General features: G+C 51.8%; 1 protein-coding gene and 1 long non-coding RNA gene across 3 annotated transcripts; one reads left to right on the top strand and one right to left on the bottom strand.

The window, feature by feature from the left end:
• The first annotated feature begins 165 nt into the window (after positions 1 to 165).
• Positions 166 to 14117, top strand: LOC105472754 (AIP like 1 HSP90 co-chaperone). 2 transcript variants are annotated; one of them, XM_071082231.1, is made up of 7 exons: positions 166 to 686; positions 2559 to 2656; positions 3584 to 3763; positions 8909 to 9097; positions 10698 to 10874; positions 10999 to 11140; positions 11920 to 14117. In XM_071082231.1, the coding sequence occupies exons 2-7, from the start codon at positions 2561 to 2563 to the stop codon at positions 12372 to 12374; spliced, it is 1239 nt and encodes a 412-aa protein (XP_070938332.1). In that variant the 5' UTR covers positions 166 to 686; positions 2559 to 2560; the 3' UTR covers positions 12375 to 14117. The 2 variants fall into 2 exon arrangements, with proteins under 2 accessions (XP_070938332.1, XP_011724597.2); XM_011726295.2 differs by lacking the exon at positions 166 to 686 and adding an exon at positions 1136 to 1453.
• LOC105472773 (uncharacterized) lies at positions 11281 to 16232 on the bottom strand. Its single transcript, XR_981786.3, has 3 exons — positions 16111 to 16232; positions 15208 to 15272; positions 11281 to 11672 (listed from the first exon to the last, which is right to left on the bottom strand). It is a non-coding gene; the product is annotated as an uncharacterized lncRNA (long non-coding RNA).
• Between the last annotated feature and the right edge of the window lie 6999 nt (positions 16233 to 23231).

Genomic DNA, 23231 nt, shown 5'->3' with positions numbered 1-23231 from the left:
AATATGCAAATGCGGGTCGCCATGATGTTCTGAACACATGCTGTTATCTGGAGGTGACCATGACACTCGGTACACCTGAAGACAGGGAAAAGACAGCAGGAATCGCCATATGAGTGAACCCAGTTTCTTTTTTTTTTTTTTTTTTTCTTTTTTTTTGAGACGGAGTCTCGCTCTGTCGCCCAGGCTGGAGTGCAGTGGCGCGATCTCGGCTCACTGCAAGCTCCGCCTCCCGGGGTGAACCCAGTTTCTAATGGCCGGCATTTGCATATTGAGGCTTGCCAGCCTGGCCCTTTAAGCGACCTTTTCTGTTAGAAAAGAGATGGTTTCGGGGGTTGTTTTTTATTGCAGGAAAATTTCCACCGAGAACCTTTACCCTTACTATCTGCCTAAAAATTATTTCTTAAGAACTCCTGTATTAGTTTTGCTAAGTATCCACTTTACCTATGCGTGCGGACCTCTCTAGGCTGCCGTGTGGCTGGAGAAAGGATGGAAGGCAGGAGGGCAAGGTTTTCTGCGGCCTTCTACCTTCCAGGGATGGAAGACTTTCCGCGGTGCTAGATTTCAGGGTGCCATTCACTGCTGCAGCCCTCCCAACTTCCCCTGAGAGGGAGGAAGGAGACGTCAGTCTTCCCATTTCAATTGGGAAAATGCAGTGAGAGAGAACGAGAGACCTCCAAGGCCATAAGGTCAGTATATAGGAAAGGGTCAGCCCTTTGAACTCAGCTGTGTCTGGCTTACCCCAGTGTTCTTCTTTTTCTTTTCTTTTCTTTTCTTTTTTTTTTTTTTTTTTTTTTGTTTTGATACACAGTCTCACTCTATGGCCCAGGCTGGAGTGCAGCCGCATGATCTCAGTGCACAGCAACCTTCATCTCCTGGGTTCAAGTGATTCTCCTGCCTCAGCCTCCTGAGTAGCTGGGATTACAGGCGCCTGCCACCATGCCCAGCTAAGTTTTGTAATTTGAGTAGAGATGGGGATTTATTATGTTGACCAGGCTGGTCTCTAACTCCTGACCTCAGGTGATCAACCTGCCTTAGCTCCCAAAGTCCTGGGATTACAGACATGAGCCACTGCGCCCATCCTAGTCTAGTTTTTTTTTTTTTTTTTTTTTTTTTTGAGATGGAGTCTCGCTCTGTCACCCAGGCTGGAGTGCAGTGGTGTGATCTCGGCTCACTGCAACCTCCGCCTCCTGGATTCAAGCGATTCTTCTGCCTCAGCCTCCTGAGTAGCTGGGATTACAGGCACGCACCACCACACCCAGGTAATTTTTGTATTTTTAGTAGAGACGGGGTTTCAGCATGTTGTCCAGGCTGGTCTCGAACTCCTGACCTCAGGTGATCCACCTACCTCAGCCTCCTTAGTCCAGTGTTTTCATCTCTCCCTGTAGCAGAGTCCTGCACCCCTTCCCTCTGCAACCAATGAGCCTGGTGTCAGGAAGAGAACGGTTTTGTGGCGGTGAGTCCAGTGCCCTCAGGGTGCAGAGGTGTAGGAGCTTGAACTGGCCACGCGGTGGTGCCAAACACCAGGTCTTCGCATTTGTGTTTCCCAGCCCAGAAGGGCGTCCCTGAGGTCCTGAATAAACTCTGCCTGCTTCCCAGAGCACAGGGCTAAGGCGCTCCAAAGGGGACGGGATACCCACCCTGCCCCCAGCCAGACCTGGCAGGAGAGGCAGGAGCGGGGCTGGGGAGGGCGCCTCAACTTTGCCCAAACCCACCACGCCTTCGTTGTCCATCCTCCTTCCCTCCCAAGCCAGAAATCTGTCCCCTCTTCCCTTGGGCCACCATTGCAGGGCCTCCTGAAGGCAGATCCTGGGGAAGGGATGGGGAACAGGGAAAGTAGGAAGGTGGCTGGATGGCAAAGGGCAGCTGCCACCCCGGCTGGCCTGGAGTCCTCGGGGGCTTAGAGTCTGGGCCCAGCCCAGGTCTCCCCACCTTTTCCCCTTCAGTGGCCTCCAGGCCTCTCTCCACATCGCCAGGCTGGAGTGCAGTGGTGCAATCTTGGCTCACTGCAACCTCCGCCTCCCGGGTTCAAGTGATTCTCCTGCTTCAGCCTCCCAAGTAGCTGGAACTATAGGCGCCTGCCACCACGCCTGGCTAATTTTTGTATTTTTGGTAGAGACGAGGTTTCACGATGTTGGCCAGGATGGTCTCGATCTCATGACCTCGTGATCCGCCCGCTCGGCCTCCCAAAGTGCTGGGATTACAGGCGTGAGCCACCGCGCCCGGCCCCCTGTCTTCTTTAAGAAAGCTCAGGGGACCTTTTTCCTTCTTGGGGTGGAAGAAAATCCAAGCCTAGCACAGCCCTGGCATGTGTCGGCCAGGGGCCCAGAATCACTGGACGGAGCGGTGGATGGGATAGGAGGCGAGGCTGCCTGCGGACCACAGGCCTGGCCCGAGTGGCTCTGATGAGAAACTGGGGCGCCTGGGGCACCGCTCCCACCGTCTGCCCTTCCCCCACACTCCTCCTGGCTGGGCAAATCCCAGAGTCTCAGCCGCCTAAGTGTCTTCCCCGGAGGTGAGATTATCCCCGCCTGTGCCGGACACCGCCTTTCCTCCTGCAGCCATGGATGCCGCTCTGCTCCTGAACGTGGAAGGGGTCAAGAAAACCATTCTGCACGGAGGCACGGGCGAGCTCCCAAACTTCATCACCGGATCCCGAGTGAGTGGGGCCCCTCCGGAGCGGACAGGGTCCCCTACAGCCGCCTTCCACATTCCAGGTGTGCCCCAAGGCACTGTCAACAGCTTTCAGCTTTGCCAAAAAACAGCCAGGCATCCCCAGCCCTGGGCCTCCGGGGAGCTCCCAGCGTCTACCCAGTCACGGGGCATTTTTGGTACTTTGCAGATTCGACTTTAGCATGGGCTGAGGGGCAGGGCTTTGGGGAATTTTCTGGAGCCCTAAATGTTGAGAAGAAAGGGGGTCCCAGAGGTCTTGGTATTTGTCCCCAAATGTCTGTTGGGCTTCCCTGGACTGAAGGGTGCGTCTGTGGCTACAGAACTCTGACTTTGGCCGGGCCAGGTGGCTCACGCCTGTAATCCCAGCACTTTGGGAGGCCAAGATGGGCAGATCACGAGGTCAGGAGTTTGAGACCAGCCTGACCAACATGTGAAACTCCGTCTCTACTAAAATACAAAAATTAGCTGGATGTGCTGGGCGCTTGTAATCCCAGCTCAGCTACTCAGGAGACTGAGGCAGGAGAATCACTTGAACCCAGGAGGTGGAGCTTGCAGTGAGCCGAGATCACACCACTGCACTCCGGCCTGGGCAACAGAGTGAGACTCTGTCTCAAAAAAACAAAAAACAAAAAACCAAACAAACAAAAACAAAAAAACTCGGGACTGATTTGAGGAAGGACTTCCGGACACACAGGACTGTGGGGAGTGGAATGGGGTCCGTAGGGAGGGGGTGGGTCCCTACTCCCTGGCGGGTGCAGGCAGGGTGGAGGTGCTCAGGGGATCTGAGGCATCTGATGGGGTGAACTGAGTGAGCTGACCCTGGGGACAGCCCTGAGTGTCGGTGGCAAGGGGGTGGCTTCTGCCAGGCCTTGAGCGGTGTGTCTAGAGCGGAGTGCACCGTCTTGGTGACCAGGTGATCTTTCATTTCCGCACCATGAAATGTGATGAGGAGCGCACGGTCATTGACGACAGCCGTCAGGTGGACCAGCCCATGCACATCATCATCGGGAACATGTTCAAGCTCGAGGTCTGGGAGATCCTGCTCACCTCCATGAGGGTGCACGAGGTGGCCGAGTTCTGGTGCGACACCATCGTAAGTCGGCCTGTGCGCCTGTCCCCTGGGACTAGTCTCTTCTGGCTCACCCACCCGCTTTGCAGGGCTGCTGTGTTTCAGGAAAGCTGGGACTCAAGCGAAGCTCTGCAAAGGCAATCCTGCTACCTTATTCCCCACCACTGTGCATGTGAAGATGGAGGGGACAGGGCTGGAAGGGGTGACCCATGCCTTGGCTGGCTGGTGGGGAGCAGGGCTATCCTCAGCAGGAGTGAGCCGGCCCACTTCACAGTCCTCACATTTGCGTGTGTGTGTGTGTGTGTGTGTGTGAGAGAGAGAGAGAGAGAGAGAGATAGGGTCTCGCTTTGTCACCCACACTGGAGTGCAGTAGCGTAATTATGGCTCACTGCAGCCTCAACTTCCCGGGCTCAGGTGATCCTCCCACTTCAGCCTTCCAAGTAGTTGGGACTAAGGTGCGCCACCACACCTCATTTTTGTATTTTTTGTAGAGACAGAGTTTCGCCATGTTGGCCAGGCTGGTCCTAAACTCCTGGGCTTAAGCAATCCTCGGACTGTCTCGGCCTCCCAAAGTGCTGGAATTATAGGCATGAGCCATCATGTCGGGCCAACTCCTTGCTTTTTATACAGCATGATTAGACCTGGAGATTTTATACAGCATGATTAGACCTGGAGATTTTATACAGCATGATTAGACCAGCCTTGGTCTAATCCCTCCTCTTCACATTGCACATTTTTTTTTTGCCCTCCTCCTCACATTACAAGTTTCCCCTCCTATTTATAGCACTCCGTAAATTACCCTTATAAGTTAGCTTCCTTGCCTTGTGGCAAAACTCACTGACTCTTAGGCAACGTTTCTTGTGGGAACTTTCAAACATACACAAAAGTCAACAGGAAGAATAATGAACTCACAAGCATCCATCACCCAGTGCCGGCCACCATCAACCCGTGGCTGGTCTTGCTTCATCTCCCAACCCATCCACTTCCCTTCCTTGTCCTGCCTGGTTAAACCAAATGCCAGACACCATATCATTTCATCTGTAAATACTAAAATTTGTATCTCTAAAATATGAGGATATCCTGGCACTTTGGGAGACCAAGGCGGGCAGATCACGAAGTCAGGAGTTCGAGACCAGCCTGACCAACATGGTGAAACCCCCGTCTCTACTAAAAATACAAAAATTAGCCGGGTGTGGTGGTGCACACCTGTAATCCCAGCTACTCAGGAGGCTGAGGCAGGAGAATCACTTGAACCCGGGAGGCGGAGGTTGTAGTGAGCTGAGATCACGCCACTGAACTCCAGTCTGGTGACAGAGCAAGACTCCATCTAAAAAAGAAAAAAAAAAAAAGAGGATATTAAAAAAACTTAACCATGATATCATTATGAAATCTTTTAAAAACTCCAGTAATTCCTTAAAGCCATCTAATATCCAGTCACTGTTAAATTTTCTTTGGTTGACTCTTTTATTCTTTATAAATGAATGAGTTTGGTTTGTTTAAATCAACAACCAACCAAAGTCCCTGCATAGCGCTTTGTTGATGCGTCCTTCAAGTCCCTTTTCATCTATAGCTCCACCTCCTTTTCTTCTTTTCTTCCTTGACATGGAAATGTTGAAGGAACTGGGTCATTTATCCTGTAGAAGTCCCACATTCTGATTTTCCTGGTTGTTTTGCCATGGAATTGTCTAACATGCTCCTCTATTCCCCACATTTTTGATAAATTGAAAGTGAGGTCAAGAGGACCTGATAAGATTCAGATTCTTCTCTCTCTCTCCCTCTCTCTCTCTCTTGTTTTCGGAAGTCTGCCATGGATGGTACCATATACTTCCCTTTGGGAGAAGTACATCACACTTGGTTGTCTTTCTTATGATGACGTTAAGAGTGATTGGTGGGTTTAGGTGTTGACAGCCTGATCCATCCATTCCAAAGCTCCCCCTAGACTTTCACCATTGGTGGCAGATACCCAGACTCATTATTTCGTCAGAGGCCACTGACCTTTTAAATGAGCATTTTGGGGATGGTTTGAACTCTGTTCTGTCGTTCATTAGTTGCATGACCTGGGGAAGTCCCGTCTTCTGTCTGCTACTCTATTCCTCCATTTATAAATAAACAAAACTCTAAGTTAAGGAGTTGTTTTGGAGATTACATGATATAACATATGAGGGTGAATCATAATACAGAGCAATTAAAAATGAAAGCTATTATTTTGAGCTAGAATTTTTTTTTTTCCTGAGATGGAGTTTCACTCTGTCACCCAGGCTGGAGTGTAGTGGCACGATCTTGGCTCACTGGAACCCCTGCCTCCCAGGTTCAAATTATTCTCCTGCCTCAGCCCCCTGAGTAGCTGGGGATTACAGGTGCCCACCACCACACCCATATGTGTATGTGTGTGTGTGTGTGTGTGTGTGTATATATATATATATATATTTTTTTTTTTTTTGTATTTTTAGTAGAGATGGGGTTTCATCATGTTGGACCAGACTGGTCTTGAACTCTTGACCTCAAGTGATCTGCTTGCCTCGGCCTCCCAAAGTGCTGGGATTACAGGCATGAGCCACCATGCCCAGCCTAGAAAAAATACGAGATTTTTTCTAGGAAAAATGAGGAATTTTTCCTAATGAGGAAACTTAAGACTCCAAAAGGGAAAATAACTTGCAGTGGCTCGAACAAGTTAAGGGAAAAGATCTGGGTGAGATGCCTGGTTCCCTCTTCATCCTGCACACGTTTCTCGCAGTGTCTAATATAGCTGGGCTGCAGCACCATCCTCTGCCAGTAGGTGGTCCCACTCAACATGTTATTCATTTATTCATTCATGTAGCAAATATTTGTTGAACATCTTTCCTTTGTAGCAGTCCCTGTGTTTTTCTTCATTTTGATATTTTTATCTTAATTTTTTTTTTTTTTATCAAGTCAAGGCTTCAGAAAATTGGCTTCTTTGTGATTTCAGTTAGTTTAAAAATATATCTATTGACTTTGCTTAGAGTGAGGGGGTCCTGTACTTTGATTCATGCCATACGTGAGGCAAGTCTTGGCTGCCACTAAGAGTCCCCTCTCCATAGGATACACGTTTGCTAACACATGACAGCTGAGTGCATAGAAGGCTGTCAATAAATTCTTGATCAGTTGATTGATTTGTTTTTTGCAAAACCACAAGCTGTTGTCGTTCCCGTAATGTGGGCATGGCTCTTTGTTTCCTGTGGAGTCTGTGTTCCTTTTTCCATGTTGATAGTCACATGAGTGCATTGCCTATATCACAGGCTGGTAACTGTTTTTTTTTTTTCATTTTTTTTTTTCTTTTTTTGAGATGGAATTTCACTGTTGTTGCCCAGGCTGGAGTGCAATGGTGTGGGCTTGGCTCACTGCAACCTCTGCCTCCTGGGTTCAAGTGATTCTCCTGCCTCAGCCTCCTGAATAGCTGGAATTACAGGTGCTCGCCACCACACCGGGCCCATTTTTGTATTTTTAGTAGAGATGTGATTTCGCCACGTTGGCCAGGCTGGTCTTGAACTCCTGACCTCAGGTGATCCACCCACCTTGACCTCCCAAAGTGCTGGGATTACAGGCATGAGCCACTGCTCCCATAGTAACTATGGGTTTTCCCAAGTTTTCCATGCCCCCCACATCTCCTCACCCCAGCCCATGGCTGTCGTGATTGTGTGCACATGCACACACACACACACACCCCTTTTAGAGTTAGTTCTTCACCTGCACATCCACCTCTTATCCATCCACCCACCTGCCCAGGCATCAATTCATCCATTTTTCCCTTCAACCAATCTTCATGCATAATTCAGGCTTCCATCACTGCATGCATCCATCATCTTCTATCTCCTATCATCCATCCATCTATCTATCTATCTATCTATCTATCTATCTATCTATCTATCTATCTAGTTAGAAAACATTCACTGGGCACCTGATTTGGCCTGTGCTGTATGTTAGGAATGAAAAGCCCCAAGTCCTTAGGGAACTTGAAATCTGGAGGAGGAGCAGACATCTAAACAATTGTAATGCAGAGCAGCCAGTGCCACGACATAAGTAAGTGAGGGCAGTGTGCTTTGGGGCCACAAAAGCTCAGCTTGCTGGGGTCCATGGCGTGCCGAGCTGGGGGCTGCTGAGTCAGAGCCAGAGGTGGCCCCCCTGGCAGCAAGCTGTTTCTGGGGCTTCTCCCTCCCTTGGTCCAGCTCTAATCCCAACAGGCTCAACAGCCATCTGCTCATCTCTTCCACAAAGAGGCAGAAGGCATTTCGGGCTAATCCTGGCCGGTGGGGTGGGCGGGGTGGCCTCTGCCTCTGTGCTGGTGACCTGGAAGCAGAGCTGAACCGCTGCACAGTTTCAGCCCCTTCAAGTCGTATGTTGCATGTGGAGCCAGTGCTGGATCGTCTCAGAAGCCAGTCCAAGGAGATGGGTTCTCAGGGAGCCTAGTCGGGGAAACTGAGGCCCAGCATACATACAGCGGGCCTCGCTGAGGCTGTACGGCTGATTTTCCCAGCCCTCCTTCATCCCAAGGGTGGCAAACTCAGCTCCTGTGCTGGCTGAAGCTGTGATGAGCCAGACGTATATCTGCACCATCTCATTTAATCCCTACAGCAGCCCTAATACTGGACAGGAGCAACCCAGGGAACTGGGGTTCAGAGAAGTGCGGAGACCTGGGGTCACTGCTAGCCTGCAGCACTGCCAGGAGACCAAAGTGACTCTCTTGGACCCTGGAGTCCTGCTCCTTCCACTGCCCCACACTGCCCTTCCTGCAAGTCATAGGCTTTGTGGAGCTCAGGGCTTCCTTGGGGCAGAGATGTGTTACAGCGGACCACAAGGGCCAGAAGAGGCAGCTGGAGGCTAAGAGCATATGGCCTCTGGAGCCAGGTTTGAATCCTGGCTGCGTCATTTCCTAGCTGTGTGACCTTAAGCAAGTTGCTTTGCCTCTCTGGGCTGTAGTTTCCCCATCTGTAAAATGGGGATAATGATGCTTCTCTTGAATTGTTGTAAGGATTGAAGAGGCTCATAACAGTGTGAAGTGCTTTGCCTGGCACACAGTTAACCACAGTTAGTATTAGTGGCATAGTGAGGGAGCAGGATTCCTGCCAGGAGGGGCTCTGAGTGGAGGCCTTTTGTGGCCCACCTAGCTCTGAGCAGGTAGCCCAGATGCCATCCATCTGTTTCTCCCCACAGCACACGGGGGTCTACCCCATCCTGTCCCGGAGCCTGCGGCAGATGGCCCAGGGCAAGGACCCCACGGAGTGGCACGTGCACACATGCGGGCTGGCCAACATGTTCGCCTACCACACGCTGGGCTACGAGGACCTGGACGAGCTGCAGAAGGAGCCTCAGCCTCTGATCTTTGTGATCGAGCTGCTGCAGGTGGGGCTCGGGGTAGGCAGGGCTGGAGGGCTGTGCCATCACCGGAGAGGGACAGCGGGCATCACAGGCACCCCCACCCCACTGGCCACTGGACAGTGCCCTGTTTCTCTTTAGAGAACAAGAAAGGGTTCATAAGCCAGGGGACAATACGAATGTGAAACGACAGTCCTCTGATTTTTCCACAAGAAAGGTCCAATTGGTGCTGGGTGTGGTGGCTCACGCCTGTAATCCCAGCACTTTGGGAGGCCGAGGGGGTTGGATCACCTGAGGTCAGGAGTTCGAGACCAGCCTGGCCAACATGGTAAAACCCCGTCTCTACTGAAAACACAAAAATTAACCAGGTGTGGTGGTGCACGCCTGTAATCCCAGCTACTCGGGAATTTGAGGCATGAGAATGGCTTGAACCTGGGAAGCAGAGGTTGCAGTGAGCCAAGATCATGTCAGTGCATTTCAACCTGGGTGACAGAGCAAGACTCCATCTCAAAAAAAAAAAAAAAAAAAAAAAAAAAAGTCTGCTTGGAACCACTTTTTTTGTTTTGTTTTGTTTTTGAGATGGAGTCTCGCTCTGTCGTCCAGGTTGGAGTGCAGTGGCCGGATCTCAGCTCACTGCAAGCTCCGCCTCCTGGGTTCACGCCATTCTCCTGCCTCAGCCTCCGAGTAGCTGGGACTACAGGTGCCAGCCACCTCGCCCGGCTAGCTTTTTGTATTTTTTAGTAGAGATGGGGTTTCACTGTGTTAGCCAGGATGGTCTCGAACTCCTGACCTTGTGATCTGCCCGTCTCGGCCTCCCAAAGTGCTGGGATTACAGGCTTGAGCCACCGCGCCCGGCTGAACCACTTTTTAAAAATGTGATTTGTTTTCATTTTGGAGGCATTTTACTTCTATTTGTTATCTACTTCCACTTTCATTTTCGAGAGTTGGAGATTATAACCTCCTCGGTTCCTGTGGTTTGTGGGTTCAGACTTGGTTCTCTAGTAGCGGGAGAGGCTGCATGGAACTCCCCATATCCTCCCACCCACAGCCCCAGAGTGATTGACAGCGCGTGTTTGCGGGTTGGTGAGAGAGGGTTAGGGCCAGGGTCAAGGTCAGGTCAGGATTCAGCTTATGGCCAAGACTGAGGCTCAGCCTGAGAGCTATGTGAGTGAATAAAAATAAAATAAGAACTGTGTCAACCAAGAGCCTTTACAGGCTTGCTGTCACAGTTGCGTGGTCTGTGCACTGCACGAGGTGCACCGGCATCTCCTCCAAGGTGCTCATTATGCTCATTATGCTCATTATAGACATCGTACATCGGTATTTCTATAATGACAAGTTTCCAGCAGATGGCAATAGTGTATTGTTCTAACAAAATGAGTATTCACGACAATTTTCTGAATATTAGAAGTGAAGTGTCTTGATGAACGGGCACCTTTTCCTAGTTTGCACAAAGGCATGGATTTAGGGCAGGGTTTTTGGCATTTTCGCTTCTTTCCCTTGTCTGTATGCACTTGACCAGCAAGCATGACTTCAGGGAGCTGTGCCAAGGTCCAGTCTTTCGGGTCCCTGATGGGGTGCAGGCCCCTGGGGTCCCTGCCTCACTGACCTGCAGCTCTGGGGCCAGGTTGACGCCCCGAGTGATTACCAGAGGGAGACCTGGAACCTGAGCAATCATGAGAAGATGAAGGTGGTGCCCGTCCTCCACGGAGAGGGAAATCGGCTCTTCAAGCTGGGCCGCTACGAGGAGGCCTCTTCCAAGTACCAGGAGGCCATCATCTGCCTAAGGAACCTGCAGACCAAGGTCAGAGGCTGCTGGCCATGGGTGGGAAGTGGGGCTGACTCTGGGGGACCTGCCCAGCGCCGGCGAGGGTGGGGCGGGGGTTGGGCAGCCGCCTGAGGTCATGGCTGACCTTCTCCCTGGGCAGGAGAAGCCGTGGGAGGTGCAGTGGCTGAAGCTGGAGAAGATGATCAACACCCTGACCCTCAACTACTGCCAGTGCCTGCTGAAGAAGGAGGAGTATTACGAGGTGCTGGAGCACACCAGTGACATTCTCCGGCACCACCCAGGTGTGTGGGGCTGCAGGGGCGGGCAGCGAGGGGGCGCCCGGCTCAGGGCCACGGAGACACCTGCCATAGCCTTCCTGGACTTTTCTTTCCACCCCATCAGGGCACCGAACCTTGTCTCCACCCAGTGGGGTTTCCCCGAGTGTGTAATTGAATCGTGGGTGATGGATGGGCAGTGCTTGGCGTGGGGGGCCCTTTATTTTAATGTGTGTTTGAACACTTACCCAGGAAGCTCACCAAGCTTGTGTTTTCAGTGGAACAGTAAACAGGCTTTTAAAAAAGAGGGGCAATCAATATAGAGAAAAATATTATGCCGGTACTAGTACAGGTATTGCGAGGATATGGCACCTCCAGTACTACTAGTATTGACTTACCGCTTGAATAGTGCTCACGGTAACACCACCCAGGCCCTGGCTCGTGCGTCAGGCTCAAGTCCTCTGCGTTTATTATCTCATTTAATCCTCGTAATCCTCATAATCACCATGTGGGGGAGGTGCAGGGAAAGGGACTGAAGGTTATCTCATTTAGGGAGCATCTGTAAGAAAAATAAAAGTTATGAATATAAAATTAGTCACAGGGCCTTGAAAAGGAGAGAAGGAGGTACTGCCATTATGATCATCATCTCCATCTTACAGTTGAGGAAACTGAGGGATCGGGGGTACAGAGAGGTTAAGGATCGTGGCGGGGCTAAGGGTCTTGGAGGCTGGTGAGTCCCAGCTAGGCGGGGGCTGCCTCTGAGGCTGGGCAGGGAGCTGTGGCTGGATGCTCCCTGCTCTCCACAGGCATCGTGAAGGCCTACTATGTGCGTGCCCGGGCTCACGTGGAGGTGTGGAACGAGGCCGAGGCCAAGGCGGACCTCCAGAAAGTGCTGGAGCTGGAGCCATCCATGCAGAAGGCGGTGCGCAGGGAGCTGAGGCTGCTGGAGAACCGCATGGCGGAGAAGCAGGAGGAGGAGAGGCTGCGCTGCCGAAACATGCTGAGCCAGGGAGCCACGCAGCCTCCCGCAGAGCCACCGGCACAGCCCCCCACAGCACCACCTGCAGAGCTGTCCACAGGGCCACCTGCGGACCCACCGGCGGAGCCCCCCACAGCACCACCTGCAGAGCTGTCCACAGGGCCACCTGCGGAGCCACCGGCAGAGCCCCCCACAGCACCACCTGCGGAGCTGTCCACAGGGCCACCTGCAGAGCCACCCGCAGAGCTCCCCCTGTCCCCAGGGCACTCACTGCAGCACTGACCCCCCTGAGACCCACAGTCAGCCTGACACCTAGGCAGGGAGCAAGTGGCCTGGTCACTTCTGGTTCTGCTGACCAGGATCGTGGTGTCACTTTTTAAAATTTAAAATTAATTTTTGAAATCAAAGTCAGACACGCCCATGGTAAAAAAAAAAAAAAAAAAAAATCCAAAACGCACAGAAGAGCTCATGAATAAAGTGGTTTTCTCCCCTACCCCTTCCATTCCTTCCATGCCATGGTTTTAATTGACCCTGTTTTTAATTCTTCTGGTGGTTTTCTCTATTTCCAAGTAATCTGTTTAAATCAGTTTCTCCACCCGTCGATTTTACTCCATGTCAATGACAAATGAGGATTTGATGCTCTGATCCTTTCTCATCCCTGGTACCCCTCCCTGTCTCCCCATTTGTGATAGTTAGATTTGGGGGTCATCTCTTGGTTATTTTTGTAACTTTATGCAGGACACTTAGAACTCTCTAGAATCCCACTGATTTTAGTGGGTCTTGATGTAGGGTGGGCAAGCCCCGAAACTGGAGCTTAGCCTGAGAGGGCTCTTGGCTTCCCCCAGGAAAGATTTCAAAGGCAAGCACCAGTGGTGGGGTAGAAGAAAACAGCTGTGGCCGGGCGCAGTGGCTCACGCCTATAATCCCAGCACTTTGGGAGGCCGAGGTGGGTGGATCACCTGAGGTCAGGAGTTCCAGACCAGCCTGGCCAACATGGTGAAATTCCGTCTCTACTAAAAATACAAAAAAACTAGCTGCATGTGGTGGCAGGCGTCTATAATCCCAGCTACTCGGGAGGCTGAGGCAGCAGAATCGCTTGAACCTGGGAGGCGGAGGTTGCAGTGAACTGAGATTGCGCCACCGCACTCCAGCCTGGGCAACGAGAGTAAAACTTCATCTAGAAAAAACAAACAAAAAAACCAACAACGAAACAACAACAACAAACAAAACAAACCAAGGAACAAAACCAAAACAGCTGTATTGAAGCTGCAGTGTTGCAACTCTGTGACTGCCCTGCAGAGCAGGGCTACCCCATAGGCAGGGAGCAGCAGCAGCTCAGAGCAGTTCTGCAGTCAGATTTACACCCACTTTTAATTACATGTAGATTAAGGAGCGGCGTATACAAAACTTTCTAGGGAAGGGGTAGTAACTTCTGGGTCCTGGGGTCTTTGCCACGGAAAAGGGCGGTATGCCAGGGTGTTGCCATGGCAATGGTAAACTGACGTGGCACCCTGGGGGGCGTGTCTTAGGAAAAGCTGCTTCCACTCATCCCTGTTTTAGCTCATCTTCAAGTTAGTACGGTGTCCAAGCCCCACCGCCTACCTCAGTCTGGTGACTTCCTTCTGTGTCTGATGAGCATGGCAGCGTTGGGACCTTCCCCTTCCAACTCTCTCCCTCCTCTTAGTCTTCCCTAAAGAAGGACGAGTACGAGGAGGTGCTATCACACCAGCGACATCCTCTAGCACCACCCAGGTATGCGGGGTAGGGCAGGGGGGCAACGGAGTATCCGGCCCAGGGTCACGCAGTCAACTGCCAAGGCCTTCCTGGGCTTCTCTTCTGCCCCAAAGCTTGTCTCCACCCAGCAGTGGTTCCCCCAGCGCTAACTGTATCCCTAAAGTTCTGATGTACCTTACTTTTCCATCATCCCTGTTGTTAACATCTACCTTCTGTTCTGTAAGCAAAACTAAGTCTTCTGTGCTTTGTCCATAGGTGGACTCTACAATCTGAAAATCAATAAACAGCATTTGCATGATTGTGGCCGTGTAGGCGTGCTTCCCCGCCGGGCCCTGCGCAATCCTTCCACTGCATTGCTTTCTCTGTGGTTCCAATATCCTGACCCCTGGGACACCAGAATGAGGGTATTTCTGGCATCTGGAGTGATAATGTATATTTTAACATGGCAGTGTTTTATGTTTTTCTTCTCTGCTTCTCCTCTTCCTTTTTTCTTTTTCTTTTTTTTCTTTTTTTTTGAGATGGAGTCTCACTCTGTTGCCCAGGCTGGAGTGCAGTGGCATGATCTCAGCTCACTGCAAACTTCACCTCCCAGATTCAAGCGATTCTTGTGCCTCAGCCTCCTGAGTAGCTGGGATTACAGGTGTGCGCCACTGTGCCTGGCTGATTTTTTGTATTTTTAGTAGAGACAGGGTTTCACCATGTTGGCCAGCTGTTCTCGAACTCCTGACCTCTGATGATCTGCCCACATCGGCCTCCCAAAGTATTGGGATTACAGGTGTGTACCACCGCGCCTGGCCTCTTCTTCCTTTTCTCTTGCAGTACTAGAAGGTTTGATGTGTAAGCCTTCCCGCTCTTGAAGAAAAGGGGTTTCAATTTTTGGATGATTAGGCTCAGTGGTCCAGTGGGCCACATGGTAAGAAGGAACCACGTGAGCGAGGAGGTTTCAGAAGAGGTCAGAGGAAGGGGATGTTATGGCCTGCAGAGGGAGCAAGGCAGGAGTGTCCTGAGGCCATAGCGAGTCCCTGGAGCTGCAGAAGGTGGAACAGGGAGGGAGGCTGGGGCCAGAGAGCCAAGGGACCTCCACTGCTACCTCCTGGCGGCACTGCCTGTGGGGAAAGGCCTGGATGTTGTCTGGGCAGTCAGAGTTGAGTGTGGCTCAGAAACAGATGAAGGGCCTGGCAAGAGGCATTGTTTGGGGGTCAGGGACTGTGGCTCGCAGACTTCCCAGTCTCCCTTGCCCTGTCCATTGTCTGAATGTAGCTGTCCTACCAGCTACCCTTTCTCTTGGGGACAACGAGCAGCGAGGCCCCCCCGCCCCCATTGGTGGTGAGAATGTGGCCTGTGGGCTCCCTGGCAGGGCGGAGGCCCGGATGCAGCCTACCTTCTGGCTTGGTCCTGTCTGGCTCATCCTGTGTGGACAGCTCCCCTTCTGATGCCTCTGGATGTCTGAAAACAGGAAAAAGGGGATCGGGATTAGGAAACCCATAGCATGTGGTGGGAGATACCCCGGAGAGAGGGTGCCCAGGGACCCTTGTCCTATTGTTACGGTCCTCCAAAGGCAGAGGCTGGGCCAGTAGAACCACTGTTCAGAAACTGCCACATCCCATACCCCATCTTCCTAGTGCAGAGGAGGTGGGCAGCAGACACGGGGAGAGGCGCAGACAGCCTCCCACCCAGGGCTCTGGCTGCTGCATGGGTTTCCTTCTGCTCCGTGAAAACCAGCCTAAAGGAAGGGCGTGGCTGGCCAGGTCTGGGCGGGCAATTGCAATAGGTTTCAGGGCCTCTCTTTCCAGGGGTAGGGGAGAAATCCACTTTTATTCATAAGCTCTTCTGTGCCCTTTGGAATTTTTTTTTTTTTTTACCATGGGCATATCTGACTTTGATTTCAAAAATTAATTTTAAATTTTAAAAAGTGACACCACAATCCTGGTCAATGGAACCAGAAGTGACCAGGCCACCTGCTCCCTGCCTGGGTGTCAAGGACCACTAAAGTCAGTGGGATTCTAGAGAGTTCTAAGTGTCCTGCATAAAGTTACAAAAATAACCAAGAGATGACCCCCAAATCTAACTATCACAAATGGGGAGACAAGGAGGGGTATGTACCAGGGATGAGAAAGGATCAGAGCATCAAATCCTCATTTGTCATTGACTTGGGGTAAAATCGACAGGTGGAGAAACTGATTTAAACATTGCTTAGAAACAGAGAAAACTACCAGAAGAATTAAAAACAGGGTCAATTAAAACCATGGCATGGAAGGAATGAAAGGGGTAGCGGCTTCTTTACCTGAGATCCAGCGGGAAGGCTTTGTTTTCAAGTTGCCAGCAGGGGGCAGCAGAGAACAAGCAGACGGGTCCCCAGGGCAGGAGATGGCCGCTTTGGGTTCCGAATGTGGCAGTTCTCCATCAGCCCCGACCATCCCTGACCCCTGCAGATCACCAGGTCAGGCAAGCTGGTGACAGGGAAGGTGGCATTTAGAACTATGGAATGAGGCTGCCAGCAAACTAGGTCCTTGGAGGCAACTCAGTTCCAACCCCTTGTACAGATGGGGAAACTGAGGCTTAGAGAGGGCCAGTAGCTCTCGGATTAGCATCAGGTTTCCAGGAGTCTGGGATGGGGCTTGCTTTTCTTTTCTTTTCTTTTTTTTTCCTGCACTGTGCTGCCTCCTTCACTGGGTGCTTCATATGTGGGTATGATGCATTTTTTTTAAAAAAGGAGAAAATGTGAAACTTAGGCAGCAACCAGGGGCATGCCAATAGCCTTTGTCTGGGGGCAGTTGGAAGGGTCAGCATGAGACAAGCTTGTGTGGGTTTTGCAGCCCCCTTTGACCTGGCTTGTCTTCAGGAATCGTTACTAGTTAATCAAACCAAGGCATTTGCTCCCAGTTGGGAGCCACCATACTGACCTCTGGAGTTGACAGACACCCTGAGACCAGAGAGTCATTTGGGTCGGCAGTAAGGGGCTGAGTGGCCCGAGGGACACCTCCCTCCCTGGGCATTGTGCAGGGGTAATAGTTTCCCATGGTGGCTGCAGCAAATGCCACAGACTTAACGGCTTAAAACAACACACACGTATTCTCTTATAGTTCCAGAGGTCAGGGATTCTAAAACGGGTGGGCAGGGCCGTGTTCTTTCTGGAGGCCGGATGGGAGAATCCATTTTCTTTCCTGCCTGTTTAGCTTTTAGAGGCTGCTTGTATTCCTCGCCTTGTGGCCCCTTCAAAGGCAGCAATGGAGCATCTTCCACTCTGCATCCCTCTGCTTCCATCATCACGAGGCTTCTGCCGGTCCCTCACCCTCCCGTCTCCCTCTGATAAGGACCCTTGTGCTTACATTGCCCACACCTGCTGGGTAATCCAGGCTCACCTCCCCACCTCAAGGAGCTTAATGTAATCACAGCTGCAACATTCCTTTGCTTTAGAAAGTAACCTGCTGGGCGTGGTGGCTCACGTCTGTAATCCCAGCACTTTGGGAGGCCAAGGCGGGCAGATCACCTGAGGTCAGGAAATCGAGACCAGCCTGACCAACATGGTGAAACCCCATCTCTACTAAAAATAGAAAAATTAGCCGGGGGTGGTGGCACGTGCCTGTAATTCCAGCTACTGGGGAGGCTGAGGTAGGGGAATTGCTTGAACCCGGGAAGCGGAGGTTGCAGTGAGTGGAGATCGTGCCACTGCACTCCAGCCTGGGTGAAGAAGCAAGACTCCATCTCAAAAAAAAAAAAAAAAAAAAAGTAACCTATCCACAGGCTCTGGTGATTCAAATGTGGGCGTCTTTCAGAGGGTGCATTATATAGCCCTCCACTGCTGCTTAGTCTCTGTGGGTCTCCGATCTGTCCTCTGCCTTGCTGGTCTGTGCCCTGGAGGCTCAGCCTACAGACGTCCTGGCTCCCATGCCCTCTGCCCTCCCGTTGGGTTTGGCCAGCAGGAGGCAGCAGCAGGAGACCTGCTTGCGAGAGGAGGGTGCTGGGCCATTTGCTTTTCTGATTCCCTCCTTGCTGGGCTGCAGTCTGGCCAAGGTTGTGCTCTTTACCTGTGGTCACAGCAGGTGTCCCGGGCCACGGCTCTCACTGGTCTCCAAGCAGTGCCTGCCCCAGGTCCTGCAGCCTCAGCACGGCAATGGTTTCCCACTCCCGCTCGTCCTCGCTGGCTCCCCCCATTCCTTGCTGGTTCCTCAATCCCTCCCGTATCTTCATTCTGCCTCTGTGGCTACTCCGTTTGCATAAGCCACCCATTGGCTGCCAAGACCCTGCCTGAGCAGGTATTACATCTCCACCAGGATGCAGGGAGTAGAGGAGAGTTGAGGAGACTGGGAACACACACGCTGTCTCCAGCTCCTCAGGGGTGTGGGCAGAATTTGAACTTAAGCCCAGATGCCACAAATGGGTATTAGAGCTGGCATTTTCCAGCCCCTGGGGCACGGCTGCCTCCCACCGCCTCAGTTGATGCCCTCCACGGCAAAGCCACCTGCTGGGAGAAGGTCTAACCGGAAGTGACATCTAAGGGCCTGGCCTGCACCCGGAGGTTGCAAACATGGCGAAGGAATGCAGCAGAGGCCAGGCGTTGCTTGTCCCGGGGCCAAGGCGCCTCCCTGTCTGTGGGAAATGGCCAGGTAACCTCGGTCAGATTTTTTCTTTTATGAAAGAATTTTACTTTAAGTTCTGGGATACATTTGCAGAACGTGCAGGTTTGTTACATAGGTATACGTGTGCCACGGTGGTTTGCTGCTCCTATTCACCCATCATCTAGGTTTTAAGCCCTGCATGCATTAGCTATTTGTCCTAATGCTCTCCCTCCCCTTTCCCCGCCATCCCGACAGGCCCCAGTGTGTGATGTTCCCCTCCCTGTGTCCATGTATTCTCATTTTTCTTTTTCTTTTTCATTGAGACGGAGTCTCGCTCTGCCGCCAGGCTGGAGTGCAGTGGCGCAATCTCGGCTCCCTGCAACCTCCGCCTCCCGGGTTCAAGCGATTCTCCTGCCTCAGCCTCCTGAGTAGCTGAGATTACAGGCACTCGCCTCCACGCCAGGCTAATTTTTATATTTTCAGTAGAGACGGGGTTTCACCATGTTGGCCAGGATGGTCTCGATCTCTTGACCTTGTGATCCACCCGCGTCAGCCTCCCAAAGTGCTGGGATTACAGGTCTGAGCCACCATGCCCGGCCTGCGTATTCTCATTTTTCAACTCCCACTTATAAGCGAGAACATTCAGTTTTTGGTTTTCTGTTCCTGTGCTACTTTACTGAGAATGATGTTTTCCAGCTTCATCCATGTCCCTGCGAAGGACATGAACTCATTTTTTTATGGCTGCATAGTATTCCATGGTGTATATGTGCCACATTTTCTTTATCTAGACTAGATGGGCATTGGGCTGGCTCCAAGTCTTTGCTATTGTAAATAGTGCTGCAATAAACTTAAGTGTGCATGTGTCTTTATAGTAGAATGACTGATAATCCTTTGGGTATATACCTAGTAATGGGATTGCTGGGTCATCAGTCATATTTAATTTAGCAAATAGCTCAACTTTCAACAGTGTGGCTCTGCAGGAGGCTTGGTGCAAGCCCTGGGGAGTAACAGCAGCACCTCTTTGTGAGTACCACCTCCCCACCTCAAGCAGTCATCATTGGTTCCACTTGGCAAAGGAGTCTCAGCTCAGGGAGGAATATGGGCTGCCCAGGTCACAGCTGCAAGTGGCTGAGCCCAGAGTTGACGCACATGAGTTGGATGCAAGCTTGGGGTCCTTCCGCCTGTAGATCTAATGCCCAATAAGTGACGGGATTGAAGATGACTTGAACTAACTAGATCAGAGCATGGTGTTCTAGTTAGTTCTAGTTTTTCTTACGGGGGTTTGGGGGGAACTCAAACCCTTTCCTCAGGGCTTTATGTTTTTAAAATATTTTTATTTTATTTTATTATTATTTTTTCAGATGGAGTTTCACTCTTATTGCCCAGGCTGGAGTGCAATGGCATGATCTTGGCTCACTGCAACCTCCGCCTCCTAGGTTCAAGAGATTCTCCTGCCTCAGCCTCCCATGTAACTAGGATTGCAGGCATGAGCCATCACGCGTGGCTAATTTTGTATTTTTAGTAGAGACAGGGTTTCTCCATGTTGGCCAGGCTGGTCTCGAACACCTGACCTCAGATGATCCACCTGCCTCAGCCTCCCAAAGCGCTGGGATTACAGGTGTGAGCCACCGCGCCCGGCCAGGGCTTTATTTTTCACCGTGGTAAATCTACTAATGAAGACCTGAGTAAAATTTGGATTAACCAAATAATTTTTTTTTTTTTTTGAGGTGGAGCCTCGTTCTGTCGCCCAAGCTGGAGTACAGTGGCGCGATCTCGGCTCGCTGCAACCTCTGCCTCCTGGGTTCAAGTGATTCCCCTGCCTCAGCCTCCTGAGTAGCTGGGACTACAGGCCCATCACCAGGCCCAGCTAATTTTTGTATTTTCAGTAGAGACGGGGTTTCACCATGTTAGCCAGGATAGTCTCAATCTCTTGACCTCAGGTGATCCACCTGCCGTGGCTTCCCAAAGTGCTGGGATTACAGGCGTGAGCCACCGTGCCCGGCCAATGGTGTGTTTTAACAGTGGAGAGGGGAGGTTCCACAGCCACCACAGGGCATGGCGTTTGTGTGGAAGAGCAGCTGGGGACCAGCTGACAAGTCATCTTTGTGATGGAGTCCATAGTCTGTTGTAGTGCTGCTCTGACCGTCTCTCTGGACGCCACCTACCTCCACATCACAGGCCACTCTTGCGCTGCTTGAGCTGCACCGTGAGTAAACTTCTTTCAGTTTCCTGCAAGGCCTTTGTTTCTATAGGATCTGAACAGTAGTCTAGGGTGGAGGGAACTTAGGATGGAGGGTCTGCCTGAGCCTTACCCGTGTCCCGATTTCCCCCCAATAACAGATTCTCACCATGTCAGCTGCCTGTGAGGACACTGGGGCAGTCCGGGTGTGATGGCCCTGACAGCCGACATCTGCATGCGGGTTTCTTTTCTTTTTTTTTTTTTTTTGAGATGGAGTCTTGCTCTGTTGCCCAGGCTGGAGTGCTGGAGTGCAGTGGCACGATCTCGGCGCAGTGCAAGATCCGCCTCCCGGGTTCACGCCATTCTCCTGCCTCAGCCTCCCGAGTAGCTGGGACTACAGGTGCCTGCCACTATGCCTGGCTAATTTTTTGTATTTTTAGTAGAGACAGGGTTTCACTGTGTTCGCCAGGATGGTCTCATCTCCTGACCTCGTGATCCGCCCGCCTCGGCCTCCCAGAGTGCTGGGATTACAGGCGTGAGACACTGCGCCTGGCCTGCATGCGGGTTTTTAATCTTCCTCCCTGGGCTTGCCAAATTTTGTACCTGGAGCGTCCATCTTGAATTTCACCTTGATGGAAGAGTCCATGAGTGAGGCATCACTTTGACCACCTCCGAGTGCTTGGGATAGGGGGCTGCTTCCTGCTCAGCCTCTCTCCATTCCTCTCCCGCTTGAGGTTTTAAAGGAAAGGTTAAGTAAACCTGCATTCTTATTTACGGTAGTTTCGAGTCTGCAGAGTTCCTGGCCTCATTACAATTGCTCCATTACTTCAGGTATTCTCATTAGTGCGAGAATCTGATGAACAAAGAATCTCGCCTTTCCTCTTGCCACCAGTAAAAATATCATTTGAAGATGTAGGGGCGCATTTGTCTTTTCTCAGCAGTCTTGGGGCTGGCAGCTCTTACAGAGTGTGACAGTCTCTGGAGGGCAGAGGATTTTGCCTGCTGTGTTCACTGCTGTATCCTCAGCAGCTAGAAGTATGCCCGACCCATTCCGGGGGCTCAGAAATATTGGCTCAATGAGTCCGTTTCTCTCTGAAAAACATGCCTCGATTCTTACAAGGGCAAGGGCCTTCAGAAATCGTCTAATTCAACATCTTATAGCGTAGATGGGGACACTAATAGACTACTTTGCTGGTGGCAGTTTCAGCTGTGGGCTGGTCTTCCTCCAGCTGGATGAGATTGATTAAGCTCTCCAATCAGTTATCCCTCCTTCTTGACAGCATTCCACCCAGAGCAAAGCCCTGCTCCCTTACCTTCTCTCTCAGGGCATATAACATCAGCCCAAACCGATGATAGGTTCTTTCTGGCACTCTCTTACTGGGACGCCCACGGTTGCCATAATGTGTGTTCTCTCACTGCAAGGGCCCATGAGCCCATGGGTTCAACCAGAGGTGTGATCCTGATGGTCTTCCTCTGAGGGTCATTAATCATCGTCTTGGTGCGTTGAAGAAAGCCACAGCCACCATCGTTCCCACCATTGCAGGTGCGATGAGGGCTCTGTGGGAAGGCCCAGGGCACTGGGGGAGCGTGAAATGGGCCCCCCTCCCCGCCGGCCTGAGCACTGGGATGGCCTCTCCGGGAAATGGATGGACTGGAAGTGACGGAAGCAAAGGGCAGGATGCTTGTTTCAAGAAGGCTCGTGGCTGCAAAGGCTGAGGTGGCATCATGAGGATCCTGAGAGCAATGGGAAACCAGGGCAGGCTGTTAGCTGGAGAGTGGCCTGATCAGACCTGTATTCACAGAGGCTGACCTGCCATTGTGGGGAGTGGGCGAGGGGGACAGGCAGGGAAAGCGGACACCGCAGAGCAGGCTGTTGAGGTGAGGATGAGGAGGGTGACCTGAACCTGGACAGTAAGCAGAGCCTGGGGGCTGTGGGGCCCACACCTCCTCCAGGGTAAGGTGAGGGGGTGTGGCAGCTCCTAACCCCTTTGAGTGACCTGGGCATATAGGGAGGGCTCTTAGGGAGCTGCCGGGTGAAGGGGACGGAGCCCTGATTCTGTGTCACTTGCAAGGGGTGGAGGCACTGCCGGGTGAGGAGCTGGCACTGTTTTCCTTGTGAATCTCCTGCAGGCAGGCCCCGGGGAGCAGAGCGAGGCTGCATGCAGGGGGACAAACCAGCCCCAGTTTGCTTAGGATGCTCCTGGCTTTTGCACTGAGCATCCTGTGGCTGGGCAGCTCCCCTAGACCCACGCAGACTGGGACTGTGGCTTACCGTGGTCCCAGGTGAGGCTGCGGAAAGGTGGGTCTTTTTGCTAACTGTCAGGCTTGCCACCCGAAGGATGGGAAGTTCTGGGGGATAGTGGCTGAGAACCATCCCTGGAGGTGGTCACGAGGCCCCATTGATGCCAATGTCACTTTCTCTGTTGAAATATTGCCTGACCCTTTACCCATCCTTAGACCAAGGCCGGGGCGTCCTTCCCTGGGCCTGAGCCTCAGGGGCCTCCTGCACTTTGGAAAGTCTTCCTTGGCATTTTCTATTCTTTTATTTTTTTCTGAGACAAAGTTTCACTCTTGTCGCCCAGGCTGGAGTGCAGTGGTGCAATCTTGGCTCACTGCATCCTCTGCCTCCCGGGTTCAAGCGATTCTCCTGCCTTAGCCTCCTGAGTT

This window comes from Macaca nemestrina, chromosome 17, assembly GCF_043159975.1.
Source record: "Macaca nemestrina isolate mMacNem1 chromosome 17, mMacNem.hap1, whole genome shotgun sequence".
In the NCBI taxonomy this organism is placed as follows: domain Eukaryota; kingdom Metazoa; phylum Chordata; class Mammalia; order Primates; family Cercopithecidae; genus Macaca; species Macaca nemestrina.
This window is presented reverse-complemented; position numbering and strand designations above follow the sequence as displayed.